This window comes from Macrobrachium nipponense, chromosome 8, assembly GCF_015104395.2.
Source record: "Macrobrachium nipponense isolate FS-2020 chromosome 8, ASM1510439v2, whole genome shotgun sequence".
Classification (NCBI taxonomy): domain Eukaryota; kingdom Metazoa; phylum Arthropoda; class Malacostraca; order Decapoda; family Palaemonidae; genus Macrobrachium; species Macrobrachium nipponense.
The window spans coordinates 105,688,727-105,700,843 of NC_087203.1; the positions used below are offsets into that span (position 1 = coordinate 105,688,727).

At 42.5% G+C, this 12,117-nt stretch overlaps 1 protein-coding gene across 1 annotated transcript in view; it reads right to left on the reverse strand.

Annotated features, from left to right (window-relative positions):
* The window catches only part of LOC135222937 (histone-lysine N-methyltransferase NSD2-like), a 159,509-nt gene that overhangs the window by 27,042 nt on the left and 120,350 nt on the right, over positions 1-12,117 (reverse strand). The window contains 2 exon segments of the mRNA XM_064261387.1: positions 3,909-4,119; positions 5,389-5,545. Coding sequence (XP_064117457.1) covers positions 3,909-4,119; positions 5,389-5,545 — 368 coding nt within the window.

Sequence of the window (12,117 nt, forward strand, 5' to 3'; positions counted from 1 at the left end):
TAAATTCACCATAAATCGAAATATTGTGCTAGAGACTTCCAATTTGTTGCAAAATTAAGGTAAATAGTTGAATATTACTAAAATATAAGCGTTTTAGATTACAATTGCGTTTTTCGACCATTTCGGTAGAGTCAAAGTTGACCGAAGGTTGAAATTTTGGCACTTATCGTTATTTATATGGAAATATTTCAAAACTGATAAAAGCTACAATCATGATTATTTTTTTTGTTGTATTTTAAATGAAATTGCGCACATTTTCATATATAATACTCCATGTAACGGCTAAATTAAAATGGTACAAAAATTATGTCAAAGTGACAAAATAATTTCCGAGATGTGTCACAGATACTTTTTAGTGCGGCAAGAAAGAAATTCGCGCTTGCGCGCCTGCGTAACGATTGTAAACAAAACAACGCCTTGATCCATGAACTCCCAGCATCCCCCAAGGCGTGTGATTCAAAAGTTTTCGGCTGGTAGGCCTATAAGTATTTTTCCGTGAATTTTTAAAAAAAACTTTTTTGAGTCGACGTATGGTACGTCCATTCGGCATACGGGAGACATTTTGACTCGACGTTTAATACGTCCATTCGGCGTTTAAGGGTTAAGTACAATAGTATACTGCACTGCATAACAAAAAAAAAAAATACAAGGATACTGCACTGCATAACAAAAAAAAACAAGGAGAGAGAGAGAGGAGAGAAGAGAGAGGAGAGAGAGGGAGAGAGAGAGGAGATAGAGAGAGAGAGAGGAGTAGAGAGAGACGAGAGGAGAAGCGAGAGAGAGAGAGAGAGAGAGAGGAGAGAGAGAGAGCATTTTCAGCTTTTCACAAGGACAGTGAGCACTTTCAGCTTTTCACAAGGACAGTGAGCACCATAATAATGACTTCTGTAACTGAGACATATATCAGCCACAATGATCACTACTACCTGTGGAATGTGTTTAGAGGGACTGAAGTTCCTAGGACAATTCTGTGACCGTGATTTGGGATAATTCTAAGAAATAGGGTTGTTATGAAATGAACGAAGATACAACAAGTGCTGTCATCAGGTAATCCCTTGTAAATAAAAAAAACTGCTCATAAGGAGAATCAAATTATGTAAAATAAACAAATAAAACAGGATTGGTAACCACTAGCCTTCTTATCTCTGAAGAACATTTTGCAAGTCATTAATACCACATATGATAAAAAAAGTTACTGAAATGTGGTTGGGATCACAAAGAGTACATACAACATATAACCTCTTCAGCAAGATTCAAGAATACTACATTTAAAGGAGGAATTGTTTTGGCGATTCCCTTCTCATTTTTTAACACTTCCGATAAAAGCCGATAACAATCATTAGTGTCCCAGAAGTACGAATAAACATTGCATTAACACTGATCAGTTCATTTCAAGGACCATGGCAAAAGGGAAATGCCATAAAAAAAATAAAACCATTGGAACCTCGGTTTTCATACGCCCTGGTTTTTGTAGACTTTTTCCGACGAAATTTAGTCTCGGGTTTTGTACATTTCCTCAGATTTCGTACACTCTGAAACACTCCTTCCGGGGCCCACCGTTTGACTAGGCCTCGTACCGAGTGTCCAAACAAAGCATCCCTTCTCTTATGACCCATTCTGTCTTTGTTTCTCATTGAATGAACATCACCTCGCGTGTAGTTAGCATCACCACACGTGTTCATTGTGTTTTGTGCTTTTTTTTTTTTTTCTTCAAGTGAAACTGATTGTAATGCAAGCTATCATGGGGGCCAAAGAAAGTTCCAAGTGCCAGCCCTTCAGAAAAAAAAAAAAAAAAAAAAAAAAAAAAAAAAAAAAGGTCAGAAACAATAGTTTAAGAAAGATGCACATGTTGGTGATCTTGCTAGGATGTACTGCAGAAGGGATCACTTCATCAACAAAACAGAGATCGCAACTAGAGGAAGACTGAAAAGTTTGTTAGTGTGGATCAATGAAAAACAATTAGTGAGGGATAGTTTGTCTGAAGCGATCATTTGTGAAAAGGCTAGGGTGTTGCATGGTGATCTAAGTAAGAAAAGGCCAACAAGTGCTGCTTTTAGTGATTTCAAGGCCAGCAGAGGCTGTTTTGAAAAATTCAGTGTATGGGCATACAGTGTTGCACGACATGGGGAGGCAGCAAGTTCCAAAAAACAAGCCGCAGAAGAATTCCTTGATTTTTGAGGCTGAAGGATTCCTCCTTCAACAGGTCTTCAATTGTGACTAAAATGGCCTGCTTTGAAAAAAAAAAAATGCCAGAGGACCTACAGCATGCAGGAGGAAAGTTTATTGCCAGGGCAAAAGCCCCTGAAGGATAGGCTAACTCTTGTTCTGTGGGAAAGCCAGTGGGGATTTCAAAGTGAAGCCTGTACTGGTGAATCACACTGAAGCTCCCTGAGTGTTTAAGAAAAACAATGTTATAATGAATAAATTACCTGGGATGTGGACGGCAAACAAAAAGGTATGGGTGTCACGAGGCAACTTTTCATTAAGTGGGTCAATGAAGAAAATCAGTTGCCCCTTAAGTGCCTCCTGGTAATGGACAATGCTCCTGCACATCCTCCTGGATTGGAAGACCAGTTATTGGATGAGTTTAAATTCATCACTATGAAGTTCTTGGCCCCTGATACCACTCCTCCCATCCAGCCCATGGACCAGCAAATTATCTTGAACTTCAAGAAACTATACGCAAAGGTACTGTTTCAAAGGTGCGATTGTTACCTCAAGATGGAATTTGAAGGATTTGAGGCTGACCCTAAAGACCTTACGCCTGTCGTGGAATCTATTTCCACAGGCTTGGATGTGGAAGAGTTAGTGGATACCCACAAGGAAGAGCTAACCACTGAGGAGTTGCAAGACCTTCAGCAGGAATAGCAACAGATGGCAGATAAGGAATCTGAGGAGGAGAAGGAAAAGAGAGGGGATACTTTGCCTACTTCAGTGACTTAAAAAAGTGCCATGTGGAATGACGTTAAAATTTTGTCGAGAAGTTTCATCCTAACAAAGACGTTGCGATCTGTCTCTCTAACATGTTTAATGAAAATACACTGTATCATTTAGGCAGATTTTAAGAGACGTCAGAAACAAATGTCTCTGGACAGTTTTGGGGTCCACCAACTCCCAAGTTGGTCCTAGTGCCAGTAAAAAACCAAGAGATGAAGTAACCTCAGATATGTTCTTGATACCTGAAGTCCTTCTGGAGGGGGATTCCCCTTCCAAACAATAACTTCTCTCCTCCCTCGCCCCTCCCCTCTGTCTTCCATATGATAACAAGTCTTCCATAAAGCTAAAAGTGATGTTAAATGTTCATTATTAGTTTCATTATTCATTTATATTTATTTCTCACTGTTTTCTGTATGTAAAGCTGTTTATTCCCTATAAAGTGTGTATTTGTTAATATTTTGGGGGGTCTGGAATGCATTAATTGTATCTACATTATTCCTTATGAGAATTATTGTTTCAGTTTTCATACGTTTCGAATTTCACTAGAGGTTCCAGAACGGTTTATGTACAAAAACCGAGGTTCCACTGTACTAAAAATGTTTCAATATGAAAATAAGTGTGATAAGCTAATTTCTGCAAAGAGGAATAAGATAAGCTTTAACTGAATTGTCACGCAAGTATAAAGAACAATTTTGGATAATATTAGCTCGGCATATTACCTATTTATTAAAATACTTTACTTTGGTCTTACTAACTTGGCAGTAGTCTTCAGCCTGTACATGCACTCTATATGCTGCCTTTACTTTTGATACAGGGTCCCCATTTCCTTCTGTATCAAGAATGATCATCATTGCTAGAACATGATGAACAGCATTACTAAATATCCTCAACCATACAGTGTATTGGTTAATTAACCTTCTAAAAGTGCAAACCAAAAGCTATTCAACCAATATTTTCAATATACCCCTTACCTTTTGTACTTTAGCACCAATGAATCCACTACAATTAGCTGAACCGCAGTTGCATTTTTTCTTTTCTGTTCCAACACACTGTAAGTTATAATTAAAGGTGAGTTCAGATTCAGCGGAGATATCACAAAGAGCAAAGAGTCCCACCCTGGTGTCTCCTCCAACTGTCCACTTTTGTGTTTCACAGTTAGGCTCGCAAGAATGATTCATAAACCTGAAAATACCAATATAGAATTAAAAGACGCTAAAAGAGAAGTGGCCATAAAACCTGTATTTTTAGGCTTGTTAAGGGCTCATCCCCTAAAGCCAACAATTGCTCAAACCAACACATTCATACAAATGTATCTAACTAGCCTAAAGTCTTTCTTACTTCTCTCTCACACATACCTACATGTACAATTAATACTGTAATCTTACAGCAATATCATTTAATACCTAACATGAAACTATGGGCTGTTTCAAGCTAGTTTTTATTTAAAAAAAAAAAAAAAGTAATTCTCTTTGATTTGGCTATTGTTAATTTCTTTTCATTCAGTTTTTACCATTAAATTAGAATACATTTGGGGGCAATAAGCATTTCAAGCCCATTTAAGTCCAAGACCAGACAACATAATTAGGAGCTGCCTTTAAATCCTATCTGTTGTTCATTCAGTTATAATAGTTCAAAACTTTAATCTCTCTCTCTTGATAGTGCAAAAGCTCTTGCAATGGATTTAGTCGTATGTGAAATGTAAACTTACTTTTTCAGCCTTCAAAGATAATGAAGATTGCAGTTTTGCATCTCTCTTTAAATCTCATGGTTGCTCACAGGGTGATTTTAGTACCTTATAGTCCCTTAAAGAACTGCATATGTCACCTTGTGACTATAAGTGGCTCATATTGAAAAGTAAGAACACAACATACAGTACATAGGAGTCAATATCCCTTAACCCTTAAGAGCCAGGCTAAAAAAAGACATTTGCAGCACCCCACACCAGGGACCTTTGCAGTCGGTCAATTTACGTAAATTTCCTAAGATTGAAGATGCAGTAACTTTTTTGGGATTATACATCTTTTCTAATATTTCTTTGCAAAATTACCATTATAACTAACATACTATCATAAAAGATAAGATACTGTAGTTTAATTTTCATTTTTGCAGTGAATCTTACCTCAAAATGTACAGTACCATAATAGTGCAATGTGTACAAGCTCCAACAGTATCTTTTCTTTACATGCATTTAAATTTTCACAGTCTACTCCAGTGTTTGTGTACAGTACTGTATAGTGGATTTTGTGTTTTTTTAAGCAAATAAAGTAACGTGTAATGACATGATAGGGGGAAAAAAGTTACAAAATTGCTGCTTTACATCCATATACTTTTTTTCTTAAAGAACCCACAAATTTCCAATATCAGCAAGTGCCATGGATGAATTAATGCAGATTAATTGACAAAATACTGTACTATAATTCTATTTTAATTTCCAACAACAAAAATAATTACCTGGCCAAATTTCCCTTGGGTCCAGCATCAATCATAATGTCCTTGTCTATGGTCAGGAAGTAGTAATTTTCCTCTTTCACTTTGTGCATCTCTTCAATACGTTTATGAAATTCTTCATCATCTATGAGTTCTCCAACATACTCAATAACAAATTCCCCTGCAAAAATGACAAATTTTTAACTAATTTGTATTTTTCATAACTTACAAACCTGAGGTCTTAACATTAGGATAAATACTCAGCGCCAGCTGGAAACCGATAATTTAAAATAATTGTGTACGCAAGGAACTATTGGCATCTGTGCTTGGGCACGAGACATGTGGAACCACCCACATACCCCTCATTAACTCGTGACCCCGTTAGTTATTCTTCCAACCCAGGTTAGCAGTTAACTCCTCCATTTCACATTCATACCATCATCTTAGACAAGATACCAACTGACCCGCCAGGGGTACTGGATATACAGGAAATTGAAAGTGGTTTTCATAACAAAGAACCCACTCTCAAATTTCAATGAACAGACAGATACCTCCTTAAACTTCCTCAATTTTGAGCTTCGATAGAGTCACAGACCAACCGTCACGATCATTTTAACAGATGTTCTTAAATGCCAGAAGGCCCATATTCCCCTGATGACCTTCTCTTCTGTATAACCTCATTGGTACAACTTGACAAACAAGGAGTAGGCTTGACCTACCGCCTCTGTTTGGCCTTTTCCTTTACGTCTACCACCTTAATGTTCTAGGTGACGTAGTTCTTTCTATAACCACAAAGTACTTTGACAAGTCAAAGCCGGCTCTGCTGAAGGTCCCTCACACATACTCACACTGTACTGAGCATGACTAAGAAATGTATCTGTCATCATGACCTGTGCTGCATTGACTCATTATCTCGGATTCCAGGGCCAATTGGAACTGATGTTCCAGACAACTTTTAAGTCTATGTCAAAACCCTGGTTATTGAGTACTCCCACTCTACCAAGGTCAGAGGAAGACCCCCATCCACAGTCAGTTTCCTGTAACGTGACTGATGTATGTGCCTGGTGGTAGTCCGTCAAGGCTACTCTGATACAGTGTTATCACTTATCAGATCAGAGTTCTTATGTGCCCCATCCAGTTCACTGCTCCTGATTCATCTGAAGATTAGTCAGTGTGAAGCGATATTCGCCTGCCCAATGTATATCACCATGCATGTAAACATGTTATTGTTATTATACAATTAAGTTTGTTCATACTTACCTGGCAGATATATATATAGCTGTATTTTCTGAAGTCCGACAGAATTTCAAAACTCGCGGCACACGCAGTGGGCGGCCAGGTGGTAGTACCCATTCCCGCCGCTGGGAGGCGGATATCAGGAACCATTCCCATTTTCTATTCATATTTTATTAATGCCCCTGTCTCCTGAGGGGAGGAGGGCGGGCAATTTAATTATATATATCTGCCAGGTAAGTATGAACAAACTTAATTGTATAATAACAATAACATTTTGTTCATGCCACTTACCTGACAGATATATATATAGCTGAATCCCACCTTCGGATGGTGGGAAGAGACAGAATAGGATTTTTTAGGAAACTTAAATTAAGTAGATGATATACATCTTGGTTCCTCACCTGTTAGCAAAGTAGACTCTGTGATTACTGTCACTTAAGGCGCTTTTGCTTAAATCAGAGTTGCCAGCCAGGTGGAGACCTGTAGTGCTGGTGCGCTCTGGATGATCTGTCAACGGGTACGAGACCTCAACGTGACAAGACCATCGAGCCATACATATGAGGGCAACGAAGCAACTGACCACCACCTGACCAACTATTCAAAAAACCCTTAAAACTAACTAAAGGATGGGAGATCTTCACATAAGACTCACCACAACCTAAAAACACAACAATAAAACTAACCTAAACCTAACTAAGGGATAGGGAAAGAGCTACTTCCGGACCCCAAGACTGTGTCCGCAGAAACGTATGGCCCCAGTGAATTACAGTCGTCATAAATCGTTCTCACATCCCTTAGGTAATGTGAGGCGAAGACGGAGTTACTCCTCCAAAAGGTGCAATCAAGAATGTCCTTGATTGACATATTCTTTTGGAAGGCAAGAGAGTAGCGACAGCTCGAACTTCGTGTAGCTTTCACTCGTAAGAGGCTCAAATCAGTCTTCTGGAAAGATGAATGAGCCTCCTTAATGACGTCCCTCAGAAAGAAAGCAACAGCATTCTTAGATAAAGGTAACTCTGGTCTCTTCACAGAGCACCAGAGATTACCTGAGGGACCTCTTACCTCTTTTGTTCTATGTACATAGAACTTGAGAGCCCTGACCGGGCACAGGGCTCTCTCTGGTTCTTGGCCCACCAGACTTGACATACCCTTGATCTCGAAAGTTTTCGGCCAAGGATTCGAAGGATTTTCATTCTTCGCCAAGAAAGTTGGGTTCAAAGAGCAGACAGCATTGTCTCCTTTGAATCCCACTAAATTACTAAAAGCTTGTATTTCACTAACTCTCTTAGCCGTCGCAAGAGAAGTTAGGAAAAGAGCCTTCCTTGTCAAGTTTCGAAGAGACGCTGCCTGAAGAGGTTCGAAAGGACTTGACATTAAGAACTTAAGAACCACGTCAAGGTTCCATGAAGGAGGTCTCATTTGAGGAATCTTCGAAGTCTCGAAAGATTTTAAAAGATCATGAATGTCTTTGTTGTCAGAAAGGTCAAGGCCTCTGTGCCTAAAAACCGCTGACAACATGCTCTTATATCCCTTGATGGTAGGGACCGCTAATTTCTGCACATTCCTGAGAAAGAGCAGAAAATCAGCTATCTGGTTCACAGAGGTCGAGGAAGAGGAAACTCCCTCCTTTTTACACCATGCCTGAAGGAAGCCCACTTCGATTGGTAAACAGCTCTTGTAGAAGCACGTCTTGCATTTGCGATTGCTCTCGCAGCTGCTTTCGAAAAACCTCTCGCTCTGGCCAACTTTTCGATAGTCTGAACGCAGTCAGACTCAGAGCGGAGAGGTTTTGGTGAAACCTTTCGAAGTGAGGCTGTTTGAGTAGATCTTTCCTCCAGGGCAATGTCCTTGGAAAGTCTACAAGGAAAGACATGACCTCTGTGAACCATTCTCTCGCTGGCCACATCGGAGCGATCAGGGTCAACCTCGTCCCTTCTGAGGCCGCAATATTCCTCATGACTTCCCCCAAAATCTTGAATGGTGGGAAGGCGTACAGATCTAGACCCGTCCAATTCCAAAGCAACGCGTCCACAGCGATCGCTTCTGGATCCAGGACCGGGGAGCAATAAAGAGGAAGTCTCTTGGTCCTTGACGTCGCGAATAAGTCGACCAGAGGACGTCCCCACAACCTCCAAAGGTCTCGACACACGTCTTTGTTCAAGGTCCATTCCGTCGGTAGGATTTGTTCCCGACGACTGAGAAGATCGGCCCTGATGTTTTGCACTCCTGCAATGAACCTCGTCAGGATTGTCACCTTTCTTCTCTTCGCCCACAGCAGAATCTCCCTCGCCAGGAAAAAACAAAGTTCTGGAGTGTGTTCCTCCCTGATTTTTCAAATAAGCGAGTGCTGTGGTATTGTCTGAGTTTACCTGAACAATCTTGTTCTTCAAACTCCTTTCGAAGAACTGCAGAGACAGAAAGATTGCTGCAAGCTCTTTGACATTTATGTGCCAGGCTACCTGTTCCCCTCCCCAGGAGCCTGACACTTCCTTCCCTCCTAGTGTTGCTCCCCAGCCCGTGATGGAAGCGTCGGAGAACAACACTAGGTCGGGGCTCAGAAGACTTAGGGACACGCCCTCCTGTAGCTTCTGAGGGTCGAACCACCATCTTAGATGGTTCTTTATAGTTAGAGATATTCTCAATATGGCATTGAGATCGTCCTGGCCTTCCACTCGTCCGCAAGGAAAAACTGGAGAGGCCTGAGGTGCAGTCTTCCCAAAAGGAAACAAACCTTTCTAGCGAGGAATGGTTCCCAGCAGACTCATCCATTCCCTCGCCGAGCAAGTCTCTTTCCCTAAGAAGGCCGAGATCTTTTCTAATCCTAGCCGCTGACGTTCCTGGGACGGAAACGCTCGAAAAGCAACTGAATCCATCTGAATCCCCAGATACACGATGGACTGTGTCGGGGTCAGATGCGACTTTTCGAGGTTGACAAGAAGTCCCAGGGACTTTGCTAGGGCTAAAGTGAACTGCAAAAGTCCTTCAGACACTTTTCTCTCGACGACGCTCTGATCAGCCAGTCGTCGAGGTACAGGGAAACTCTTATCCCCGAAGAGTGTAGCCACCTCGCCACATTCTTCATGACTACGGTGAACACCATTGGAGCCGTGGTCAGGCCGAAACACATAGCTCTGAACTGCCACACTTTTTTGTCTAAGACAAACCTTAGATACTTTCTTGAAAGAGGGTGGATCGGGATGTGAAAGTACGCGTCCTGCAAGTCTAAGGACACCATCCAGTCGCCCGTCTCAAGGCTCCCAGAACAGAATGAGGCGTCTCCATCGTGAATTTGGTCTTTTCCACGAAAAGATTGAGCCTGCTTACATCTAGAACTGGACGCCAACCTGACGACTGCTTCGGTACTAGGAAAATCCTGTTGTAAAAACCTGGAGACCCCAGGTCCGCGACTTGTTCCACCGCTCTTTTCTCGATCATTTGTTGAAGAAGATCGAATAACACTTGCTTCTTCTCTCCCTGATAGGATGGAGAAAGGTCTCTGGGAGTCGTAGAAAGAGGAGGAAGATCTAAAAAGGGGATCTTGTACCCCTGCTCCACGATCTTGAGGGACCAAGAGTCCGTGTCTCTCTCTCTCCACGCTCCCGCAAAAAACTTCAGTCTGGCTCCGACTGGTGTCTGAAGGACATGCTTCTCACTTGGAAGGCTTTGATTTAAAGGAAGCTCTTCCTCGTGAAAAACCTCTCCCTCGAGGAGCTGCTCTCGAGGGGGGAGCCCCACGAAAGGGCTTAACCTTCTTCGGCGGTCGAACAAAAGCTGAAGAAGTTGAAGGTACTGCCGAACGTCTTGAAGACTGGGCTAAGAGGTCCTGCGTTGCCTTCTCTTGCAAACTGCTAGTCAGGTCCTTTACTAAAGTCTGGGGGAAGAGATGGTTCGAAAGAGGAGAAAAAAGCAAATCCGCTTTCTGAGCTGGAGTAACTGAACGAGCCGTGAAATTGCACAGCAAAGCTCTCTTCTTCAATAAGGCCGTTCCAAAATGAGAGACGATCTCCTCCGAACCATCCCTGACGGCTTTGTCCATGCATGCTAACACGCTGGACAGCTCCCCCAGACTGAGAGATTCTGGGCTTCTCGCTTGCAGATCCAGAACTCCCAAGCACCAGTCAAGGAAGTTGAAAACTTCAAGAGTCCGGAGCAGACCCTTCAAATGATGGTCCGTCTCCGTAGAGGTCCAGGTCACTTTAGCAGTGGATAAAAGAGACCTCCTCTGAGAATCCACCAAGCTGGAGAAATCTCCTTGTGCTGAAGAAGGGATTCGAACCCCCAACCCCCACTTCTTCTTTGGTCTTATACCAAATACCCCCTTTTCCGCTGAGTCTAGCTGGAGGCAATGCGAAAGTCGTCTTGCCTTGATCTCTCCTTGCACCATCCAATCTTGGAGTTTCTTGAACGCCCGTTTAGTGGAGAGCGAAGTTTTCATCTCAACAAACTCCGGAGTCTTACCAGTCTTAGAGGATGAAAACTGCGAAGGAGGAGACTTGGGAGCTGCAGGCTGAAACTTGTCCTCGAAGGACGAACGCAACAGCTGCACGAGAACTTTATAATCTGAGATTGAAGGGGCAGCAGAAGGTTCCTCTTCAACCGAACTACTCAGCTCTCCTTCTTCTCTAATCGGTTTAAGAGGAGACCGCCTGTCCGGAGAGGGCGTACGAATGTCGGGTCTTGTCTTAATCAAAGGCCCCCTATTCTTACTGGATGCAGCCTTATTTAGGCTGTCTTCTTTGTGACGCTTACCACTTGAAGTAGGTAGAGCGTCCTGACGGGCGACAAGCGTCCTTAGCGACACCTGAGGCAGCCTCACTTGCCAGAGAAGCGTCCTTACGTTTCTTACACGAAAAGGAAGATACATGTTTAACCGGAATACGTGCTTGTTGCGCGCAAACCAGCGTCTTGGGGTACGACTTCTTCTTGGTCGGAGTCCCCAAAAGCGTCTTGAAGAGCGTCCTGCTGAACGTCCTGCCGAGCGTCCTGCCGAGCGTCCTGCGAGCGTCCTGACAAGCGTCCTGTCGAGTGTCCTGCCGACGTCCTGACGAGCGTCTGTCAAATCCAAAAAATCCTGAGCAGAGGTCTGTAAACAGTTGTTTAACCGACCGGCGACAGAAAAAATATGAATAGAAAATGGGAATGGTTCCTGATATCCGCCTCCCAGCGGCGGGAATGGGTACTACCCACCTGGCCGCCCACTGCGTGTGCCGCGAGTTTTGAAATTCTGTCGGACTTCAGAAAATACAGCTATATATATATCTGTCAGGTAAGTGGCATGAACAAAATGTAATTACAGAGATTCTTCCCTCTGTTCTGACAACCTCTCCACCAGATCATTGTCTATTGACTGAATGCCTTTAATGGACAGAAACGTTCACTATACAGGCAGTCACGGCTAAAGAGTCATTCTGTATATATGAGCTAACGACCTTTGGAGTCGTGTTACGTCCGAGGTGACACTCTACACCCAAAATTTGAGAAATAATAGTTTGAAAGGGGATACTGGTCAACCTCCCT